Source organism: Crocuta crocuta, unplaced genomic scaffold, assembly GCF_008692635.1.
Source record: "Crocuta crocuta isolate KB4526 unplaced genomic scaffold, BGI_CrCroc_1.0 scaffold486, whole genome shotgun sequence".
NCBI lineage: Eukaryota > Metazoa > Chordata > Mammalia > Carnivora > Hyaenidae > Crocuta > Crocuta crocuta.
Genome location: NW_027529794.1, coordinates 291981 through 303203, shown reverse-complemented (window position 1 = coordinate 303203; position 11223 = coordinate 291981). Strand labels below are relative to the sequence as shown.

At 36.0% G+C, this 11223-nt stretch overlaps 1 protein-coding gene across 1 annotated transcript in view; it reads left to right on the top strand.

Moving 5' to 3' along the window:
* IL1RAPL1 (interleukin 1 receptor accessory protein like 1) overlaps positions 1 to 11223 on the top strand; it is a 639823-nt gene that overhangs the window by 578593 nt on the left and 50007 nt on the right. Inside the window, exon 6 of the mRNA XM_077763082.1 lies at positions 9696 to 9828. Within this exon, the coding sequence (XP_077619208.1) occupies positions 9696 to 9828 (133 nt within the window). The remainder of the gene's footprint in view (positions 1 to 9695; positions 9829 to 11223) is intronic.

The window sequence follows — 11223 nt, the reverse complement described above, 5'->3', positions numbered from 1 at the left end:
CTTTTTCATATACCTGTTAACCATTTACAATAGTCAAGATTGGAAACAACTTAAGTGCCCATTGATGGATGAATGGATTAAGTAATTGTGAGAATATAAATATGTGAGGTAGAAATTATTCAACCTTAAAAAGGAGATCCTGGAGCACTTAGGTGGCTCAGTCAGTTTGGCATCTGACTCTTGATCTCTTCTCAGGACATGATCTCATGGTTGTTGATGGTGCAGAGCCTGCTTGGGATTCTGTCTCTCCTTCTCTCTGCCCTTCCCCTGCTTGTTCACTCCCTCTCTCAAAATGAATAAATAAACATTTAAAAAAAGGAGATCGTGACATGTGCAACCACATGCATGAGCCTGGAAAACATCAAGTGAAATAAGCCAGACACAGAAAGAAAAAAACTGCATGATCTCACTTATATGTGGGATNGTGGCAGAAAGGGGAGGTGTTGGTCAAAGGGGACAAAGTTGCAGTTATAAGATGAACAAGTCTAGAGATCTAATGTACAGTATGATGACTATAGTTAAAAGTACTGTACTGAATGCTGGACATTCAAAGAAAGTAGATGCCAGGTACTCTCATCACAAAAAATAGAAAATTAACTATGTGAGGAGATGATATGGTCATTAGCTTGACTGTAGTAATAATTTCACTGTATGTGTGTATAGTCGTATGTATAAAATCATCATGCTGTACACCTTAAATATACACATTTTTGTATTTAAAATATATATATAAAACTCAGTACATTTTGCTCTTTCTTAAGAGCATCCAAATGCTGTCTGTCCCCTGTTACTATCATTGCACTTTTTTGTAAGGATAGTTATTGACAATAGCTATCTACTTAAGTTTCTCAATGAATACAGAATAATTTTGCTGAAATCTACTTGTTATATACATATGTATATAACAGTAACATTAAATCTGAAATACAGCTTGGCGGGGCACCTNNNGTGTGTGTGTGTGTGTGTGTGTGTGTGTGTGTGTGTGTATTTCATAAAACTTTTAAAATGACTTGATATGATTTTGTCATTCATTTATCCACACCCATCTCTCATTGTAATTTGTTGTTTATTTCTCATGTAAATAAGATTTTTATTATTTTCTTTTTGATACTATGGAAATTAGTATGATAATAATTTTTGGATATAGACCATAGCTAACCATAAGNATACCTTTTTCTCCTGAATTGCCTTCTTCACTTGTTTATTGCCACAGGGTCCCAAAATGCTGAGGTAGATCATCCTACAATCTCATATTAGGCAGACTATGTCTCATTTTAAAATTTTATAAGCAAGTTTTTAATAATTTTAGAATTAATGCTCCTTAAATCTGCATTCTCTGTTGTTTTTATTTTGCATATTCTGGCTCTTAAGTTTCTTAAGGGCATTTTTTTTCTGGATGTGAAATTCCATCCAAATATATTGAGGGTGGATAGGCTTCTCACTAATCATTACCATGTACACTCCATTTGTTCTATAGGGATGATGAGTCATATTCTTGACAAGATATGGGCATATTTTTTATATGAATCTGTTTAGAATATCTCAAACTGCATATAGAGTAACTCAAAATGTACAGATTTTTACATTTTGTAATACAAATACAAAAGTCTGTTATATCAACAAATTTTCACACTTTGCTGATAAGAGATTATTATATATTTCTTTTTTTAATTTTATTTATTTTGAGAGAGAGAGTGCATGCACACACATGAGCAGGGAGGGGCAAGAGAGAAGGAAAGAGAGAATCCTAAGCAGGCTCCACTCTGTCAGTGCGGAGCCCAACGGGGTGCTTGAACCCACAAACTGTGAGATCATGACCTGAGGTAAAATCAAAGTCAGACACTTAATGAACTGGGCCACATAGGCACCCTGAGATTATCATAGATTTCTTATATTTGGACAGTTGAAAGAAAGAACTCTCTCTTCAAAGGAAGTAAAAATAGCAGTTCTTCTAAATTGGTTAAGTGTGCGATTTTATTATATTCAAATAATACTTTTATCATTTTTAAAGCATCCTACAATGTTTATTGCTTATGTGTTATTGTTTTAGCCAAACTACAAAGAAATCATCATATAAAAATGATGCTGATCAGTGTTCTTGTATTGAATCTAAAGGAGATGATCCTGTGGGCCCCATTTATAGTAACTTCTTATTTAATATTTGNTTATAAGTCCATCAGAGGATCTACAACACAACAGTGGGGAAATAAGCATTTTAGCCATGATGTTGACAATTACATTCTGTGGTATAATAAAAGCCCTTTTATCCTGGTATTGTTTTTATAATTTCAAACATTGGTTATTAATAACATAATTATATGTAATAAAAAATTTTGGTTTAATATGAATGGTAAGAACCACAAAGAGGTAATATTTTACACTCAGTAGAATGACTGTCATCTAAAAGACAGATAATAAGTTTTGGTTAGCATATGGGGAAATTGAAACCCTCATTCATACATTGCTGGTGAGATTGTACAGTGGAATAACCACTTTGGAAATACATAGTTCGGCAATTCCTCAAAGATTTAAACATAGAATTATCTTATGACCCAGAAACTTAACTTTCAGATATAACTTCTACTTTTAGATTCCACTCAAGAGAAATGAAATCATTTATGTCCACACAAAAAATGTGTACAGGAGTATTCAAAGCAGCAGTAGTCATTATACCCAAAATTTGGAAACAACTCAAATGTCCATCAACTAATGAATGGATAAACAAAATATGGTATTTCCATACAATGAAATATTATTTAGCCACAAAGAGGAGGGACATATTGATGTATCCTGTAACGTGGATAAACGTTGAAAACATTGAGCTAAGCAAGAGAAGCCAGGCACAAAAGGGTATGTACTGTATGATTCCATTTATACAAGATGTCCAAAATAGGCAAATCCATAGAGACAGAAATTAGAAGTAGATTAGTGATTGTTGAAGGCTGGGGAGGATTGGGATGAATTGACTAGTGACTCTTTGGGTCAAGATTATTTGGAGGGATCAAAGTTTCCGAGAGCTGATTGTGCTCCTGGTTCTGTGAATATACTAAAAACCATTTACATGGATAAATTGATATGTGAATTATATTCTTATATACATGCAGTTTCTTTGAGAGAACAGTTTTTAAAGAGAATGGTGTGCTGGTAAATGTTTAACAGTTGGTTCTCCAAGTTTAATTCTGGCATCTAAATGGTCTTGACGCTTTACTTTTCATTGGCAAATGAGAGTGAGATGTTGGAGATATATGTCAGAACTGTATTTGTTCATCAATGATGTAAGCAATTTCTTTACTGAATCAAATTATACTTTTTGAATGTGAGAAGAATATTTTTATGTTTGTGCTTTTACCAATATAACAGCTGTAGACTTGACACTTTTAAGTTTAGTCTGCATTAATAACATTTTCTCCATGTTGCCTCAAGTATAGAAAGACAACAAAAACAATAAATCATAACCTGATTTGTAGCATTTGGCAACTTCTGGGGTATACACTCCCACCATAGCTGATGATAGCAGGCTACCAATATAATCTCACTAAATGTACAGCTGGGAAAAGATGTACGGTGGCAAACTATTATATAGTATTTCTGCCCTACAGATAGTATCGATGAAGAATATAGCCAAATAATTAGGAATTTTTGAGCTTTGAATGTCTAATACCTTTGGGATTTTTTAAAAGTTTTTTTATTCTTGAGAAAAAGAGAGAGCATGAGCAGGGAAGGGGCAGAGTGAGAGAGGGACACTGAATCTGAAGCAGGCTCCAGGCTCTGAGCTGTCAGAGCCCAACTTGGGCCTCACACCCACAAGCCGTGAGATCATGACCTGAGCCAAAGTCAGATGCTTAACCAACTGAGCCACCCAGGCACCCCAATATCTTAGTTTGTAATACAGTATATTTTATTGTAAGCTTTTATAATTTGATTTTTAATAATGACTGTTTAAAAACCTGCTTACAGAATTTCTGAAGATGGTAGTAACTGACTTCTACAAACTGATATGAATGGCCTCAGCCCACAGGTGAAATAACATCTGAATGAGGAGGCTCTGCATTTGCAATGTTCAAGACTAGTTTATAAGATAGACTTGGCCTGTTGAAATAGGCTGTAGACATGTAACCTTTAATTAATGAAACTTTGCAAAAAAGGAACCAAGGGAGAATGCAAGTACAAGAGATATTAAGCAGGTTATTCATTTGAAAGTATTTGTTAAGTTCCTAACACATTTAAGACACTGTAATGGGTCCTAGTGATGCACAAAGGTAAATACACATATAATTTCTGCCTCTGGGGAATAAATATTCTAGTTGCTGGGTTAGACATGCAAACAAACCAAGTACTGTAAGGAATATGTTATGATAAAATACAGATGTGTGTCCCAAGGGCTATGGGCGAAGAAAAGAAAGAACTATTTTGAGAAAAGCCAAGTCACTCTTTTGGAAGAAGTAGAAATGAGGAAAATTTAAAGCAAAGAATATAACATTAAAAAGCATGAAAATGTGAAATGAATCATGGGTGGACTGCTCTTAAAATTCAGATGCCTCAAACCTGTTACATAACTGACATGTCCTGCCTCATTTGCTCAGGGTATAAACACGGTTGTATCGTTTTGAATTCAATTCCTATTTCCTAACTATGTAATTCCCTAAATAAAATCTCCTAATTTCTATTCTCATTTTCCTATCTGCCCTCCTTAATTTCTGTCTGCCCTTTTTTTGGGTAGAAGTGCATCACTTCTCCCTGAGTCCCACCCTATCCCGTGAATTTCCGTCAACTCTCAGTTCTTATTCGAGCGAACAGGAAGGGACGGGAGCCCTTTATTCCTGCTTTCACACACAGGTAATACACACTTGCGATCCATAGTCACCATTCTCTGGAACTCATGTGATTAGCCATCATTTCTCAAATGAAAAGTACTTACTGGGTGGACACAGCTTTCCTCCCCAACACTAGGCAGTTGGGTAGTCTCAGGTGTGAGCCAGACTTTACCTGGCACTTCCTTTCAGACTGTCTTCCCAGGGTGCGGGCTGCTACTGTCCTGTCCTCCTAGCATAGCTGTGCAGAAGGGGCATGATGTCATGGTGTTCAGCCACACAAGTAGGTATAATTAACAGAAACCACTCAAAAATCTCTTCACAGAACAGAGCTCTCTGCTCAGGTTGGTTTTCTATCCCAATTGCATTGAGAGGCAGCTGACAACTCCCCAATCCATCTGTCTCTGTTTCTCTCTCTTTCTCTCTCTCTCTCTCTACCCACCCCCCCNAGGTGCATGTAAATTATAAAAATAAAAAGTGTGTTCTACCTTATCAGGATTTCTATTTCACCTCCACTTTGAAAAGCTTCTTATCATCTTGATAAAAAGCATAGTGACCTGTATCACTGCTTTCACTTTTTAAGGAATTATGTGGAAATAATCCGATCTTTGCAGTGACTATTCCTTATGTGATCCCAAGATACTGTAACATTCTAAATCCTTCTTTATTCTCTCTGGTCCAGTCCCAGTTTTGCAAATACAGTAAGAGCAATTTCCTTAGAATTCACATGTGATTATGCCAGTCTCCTACTTGAAACGTTTCTCTAGCTTAGCACTGCCTTTAAATGGAAGGCCCAAGTCTTCAACATGGCCCACCTAGAAGGATACAGCTATCACTGCTCTGGCCTCATTAGTGCTGTTCTATTCTCTCCCTAGTCCTCTCCCCACCCTGACATGCACTTGAGCTTCAGCCACTCTGAAGTTAGGTATTTCCTCCAAAGTTCTTGGCATTCTCTCATTCATGCTCTTTCCTCTCAGCCTGGAGTGCTTTTCTGTTTTTCCCTCCAACCTCTTTTATTCTTCCAGGAATTCAAATTTTTGACCTGCAGCAAGCCGGGTCCAAGTGTGCATAGAGTTCCCCTAGGTGCCCCTATAACACTGCCAATACCTCCAGTACTGTGGCTCAAGGCAAAGTAGGTAGTTAAAAACCAAGTGAGCCACGAATGGTTGAGAATCAAGTCATTGCTCACATGGGTGCAGGAGCCATTTTCTAGGTGTGGAAGTGCAAAGCTTGCAAATGAGAGACCTGAAGAATTAGGTAATGGAAAATCCCTTCATCTGGGAAGGGAGGATTGTGGTAAGAGAAACAAACTCAGGTCCCAGTGAGAGATTCACTTCACTTCTCTGCTAACAAAGATCAAGCTGAACTACTAATGGCATGATCATTATTTATAAACCCCCATATTTAATAAAACTGTGATGGTAAAGTAAGCAGTTTCTAGAGACTTCTATTTATTAGTTACAGCCACTAACTGCCACCTAAGAATTAAAACTTGATCTCTTAAAAGTCTGATTGTGTTATTTTTGATACATGTGAATTTTAAACTCTATAATATATGTAGATTCTTTGGGCATGTGATGTTAATCATCACACCAGGTAGAACTTTGAGATTTACTGCTGAGTACATGACTACTTGGCACTATAACAGGTAATTAAGTTGCACAAAAGCAGTGAAAGCAAAGAATANAGAAACTTACTTGGAGCTTCATTTTGCCTCTTAAAAGTTGTAGACATTTTCTTCACTTTCCTTATCTTGTCACTAATGATGACTATTGTATATAGAATCAAAATCCATGAGGACGTGGAGACATAAACAGAGATAAAAGAAGCCTGTATCATGCCATCTTAAAAATATTCAATGAGCAAGAATTTATGAGTTGTTCTTACACAATGCACATAGTAAAGCTAATATTAATTTTATCAAGTAAAAATTGTAGAACTTGGAGAATAGAATTTATTTTTTAACATTTTCATTTGAATTACAGTTAGTAAACATACAGTGTAATATTAGTTTAAGGTGTACAATTTAGTGATTCATCACTTCCATACAATACCCAGTGCTCATCATGAGTGAAATCCTTAATCCCCATCACCTGTTTAATCCATCCCCCATCCACTTCCCCTCTGGTGACCATCAGTGTGTTCTCTATAGTTAAGAGTTTGTTTCTTGGTCTGCCTCTCTTTTTTTCCCCTATGATTGCTTGTTTTGTTTCTTAAATTCCACATATGAGTGAAATCACATGGTAGTTCTTTCTCTGACTTTCACTTAGCATAATACTCTATAGCTCCAACCATGTCATTACAAAAGGCAAGATTTCATTCTTTTTAGGGTTGAGTAATATTCCTGTGTGTGTGTGTGCATGTGTGTGTGTGTGTGTGTGGACACATTGGGGTGCATGTGTCCCTTCGAATTGGTATTTTTGTATTCTTTGGGTAAATATCCAGTAGTGCAGTTACTTATAGTTCTATTTTTAACTTTTTGAGGAACCTCCATATTGTTTTCCAGAGTTCCCGCACCACTTTGCACTCCCGCCAACAGTGCAAGAGAGTTCCTCTTTTTCCACATCCTAGCCATCACCTGTTATTTCTTATGTTGTTAATTGTAGCCATTCTGACAGGTGTGAGATGATATCTCATTGTAGTTTTGATTTCTATTCCCTGATGGTGAATGATGTCAAGAATCCTTTCATGTGTCTGTTGGCCATCTATCTTCTTTGGAACAATGTCTGTCCATGTCTTCTGCCCATTCTTTAATTGGATTTGTTTTGGTGTTGAGTTTTATAAGTTCTTTATATATTTTGGATACTAACCCTTTATCAAATATGTCATTTGCAAGTAGGTATACTCACGGAATCACTCATAAGCACAATTTCACAATACGTTCACTATTAACTCATAGCTCTGAGGTTTCCAGTCTTTAGGACCCTCCTTCATTGCACTTTAAAGGAATTTAGTTGCCAGGATCCTTTAGAATCTTCTCAAAAATTTATGAAGTTGAGAAAGTTTGCTTGTTTCAGATGCCAACAAAGGTGTTGCTGGGGTCTACTTTTCAGCCCTTCTTGTAATACCTGAGGAGAAGGAAAAAATCTTCCTCTCCCATTCAAGCTCTTCCAGCTGGACTAAGAATTGATATAAGACAGATTTACAAGAGAAAAAAAACTCGCAGTTTTATTACATGCACACAGAGGCCCAATAATGAAATTGATTCCTAAAGAAATGACTAAGGCAGGCAGGTTTGGGTTTTGTTTTTGTTTTTGTTTTTTGTTTTTTTACTTTTCAGACAAAGAGGCAATAAATCTCTGAGGAATTGACAGGACAAAGAAAACTTTGAGAGTTTCCATTAGTAAGGAATTCCAAACAGAATATTGACTGCAGTAGGACATTGGTAAAAATAGCAAGGGTTGTTTATATAGCCTTCTCAGCTCTAAATTCCCTCTATCTGGTGATAAGGATGTCTTCTTTACCTTCCGGTACAGGGAGAGTACCTTTCGCATGGGATATTTATTTCTTGCGTTCAGAGAGACAAGAGATGGTCTGAATGTCCTTCTTGTACAGGCTGTCTCTTAAGTAACTTTCATTTAAAATAATCAGTATGCCAGGGCACCTGGGTGGCTCAGTCGGTTGAGCTTCTGACTTCGGCTCAGGTCATAATCTCAGAGGTTCAGGCCCCACATAGGGCTCTGTGGTAACAGCTCGGAGCCTAGAGCCTGCTTCAGATTATGTGTCTCCCTCTCTCTCTGCCCCTCCCCTGCTTCGTTGCTTGCACTCGCTCACTCTCTCTCTCTCTCGCTCGCTCGCTCGCTCTCGCTCTCTTGCTCTCTCTCTCAGAAATAAATAAACATTAAAAAAATAAAATAATCAGTATGCCAAAGTGGCCCATCTTTGGGCAGTCTGCCCTTGGCACTCTGTATACCCTAGCAGTCCCCTTGCCCCAGTTCAAGTTGGAGTAAGCCCTTACAGCTCCTTATCTTGTCATCCGTTTTCTGGCTCCACTTGGGAGGCAACAGGAACTAATAACTAGTATGTACTGGAATATTTCAGTTCTCTAATGCCGGCTAAGGCTTGGGGAAACCAGGTGTTTGCAAAATGGCATAAACTATCCGGAAATAAACCTGACTTTTGCAGGCATGCAATTCACTTCCACCTTTTAGTCAGAGACCTCCACTTACCTTATTAAGTGATCAACCAATCTGTACTCATCATTACAATGGTGTCTCCTGAGTAGCATGTTGAAAGAAACTAATCTCTGCAGTTGCATCATTGATTTTACATCTAATAAAAATCCCAAGTATTTATTCTCATGAGTTGTTCATTTGTTTTTTAATGTGCTTATCTACCTGAGCATGTGTCAGTTTCCTTAATTAAAACATTATTCCATATATAGTGGAAATATTTTAATAACATTTTTAGAGGATTCTGGATTTACAATTCCTTCTGTTTCCCATCCAAAGATTAGATTTCCTTTCCATTTTCCACTTCCAAAACTCAGAAACACCTTCTACCTGCCCTGTAAAATCTTATAGTTACTAATATTATGTACCTTCTGATATCACGCTTTGAAAAGGGCACATCACCTCTGTGGTATCATTCCCAATAATTCATAACCTAAATCTAATCGTGTAAAAACACGAGGCAAGCATAACTGGGAGAACCTTCTATAAAATAGCCGACTAGTCTTCAAAATCTTGTAACTCCTATTTCATTAAACAAACTGTCAAAAGCACATATTCTATAAATTTGACAAAGATTAAAAATATCTGAAAAAACATTTTAGGTAAATGTTTCATTAAATCAATGAAGTGATTAAAATGTTACCTGCCAGTTTGCCTAAAATACGAGTGTACGAATAATTTTATAACACATTTCTATCCCTTCTCTCTGCAGGCGATTCAGCTAATCTAACCTGCAGAGCTTTCTTTGGGTACAGTGGAGATGTCAGTCCTTTAATTTACTGGATGAAAGGAGAGAAGTTTATTGAAGATCTGGATGAAAATCGAGTTTGGGAAAGTGACATTAGGTAAAATATTTTTTTCTTTAAACATGTACAGTCAAGTTAACATTAGCTCTGTTAGTGAATAGAAAGTGATCTAAAGGAAAATAAATGGGTTTTTATTATGTTGGGGGGGTTACTATTATAAAAATATGTCAACATTTAATGGCAATGAGGCAAAATACTATTACGATACAGACAATGGAATTGCAAAACATGAATGCTATTTGCAGAGAATTTAAAAATAAAAAGGAGTTTTTCTCTAAAGAATATATTTAGTATGAGACAGACCAAAATACCATCAAATATGGAAAATGTGATATTGTACCTTTTGTTTATAAGAGATCTTTTTTTTAATTGTTAAGAGAAAATATNAAGGTGTGAGGACTCATCCAAACACAATCTTTGTCATTTCCTTTTATATGTTTTTACAAATTTGAGCCATTAAGTAGACTATAAAGCACTTGATAGGAATGATAAAGGAAGCACAAAATGTTTTCATTGTCTTTTTTAGTCTGACTTTAAGATCTAAATGTTAATATAGTGGGAATGATACATAATAAACCATTAGAAAATACCTTTTTTTTGAGGACATAATGCTTAAATCTCTTTTTAAAAAGTACGTATTTGTTCATTTACTTTTAAGTAAATATTCAATTATGACTAAAATTATGCTTGGACATAGATACTCATTTTTAATCGTAGTGTAAGTAAGCAAGCACATAAATAATAAAGTTATAAGTGAATCAAAATGCTGATCATGTATAAACATTGTCCCATCTAAAGGTACTGTCTTCTGGGTATAGATGGACATTTAAATGAAGGTTCCTCTTCCTAAATGCAAAGACTTGTAAAACTTGATCAAAGATATAAGTGAAAAAGTTTTTCAGTGGAAAATAAAAACGTATAAAACTATCATATAGGGTTATTTCTATTGGGATCTTCTTCCTGGCAACAAATACACAAGAATATTGTACTCCAGTTGGGTTCTGAAATGCCCAGATGGGCAATTCTCCAATATGTAGTAAAATGTTCCTCTACCATTTTTCATATTTACAACTTCACTATTATCTTTTACCCACATAGTTTGAAATGTTAACGTTAAGGAAGGACAATAAACCTCCTAACTTTTACCCTCTCTTTTGATGGGTGCTCAAGAAAGAATCTAGAAAAATATTTTTCTTTAAATCTACATTAGGAAGTAATGTGCAGACATGAGTTACGAAACAGATCCGAGGGTGGAGATGGCCATTGGAAGCAGGGAAAGGGAGCCTTGATTTGAAGTTTTCTATTTGCTCTGAAAGATTATGAGAATCTTTGATGGTGAGGTTAGTGTTTACCATTAATTTTAATGTCAGAATTAAACAGTTCATCAGAATATGTAGTCTACAGGTTCATAAATTCACATTTCTTTTAAGATAG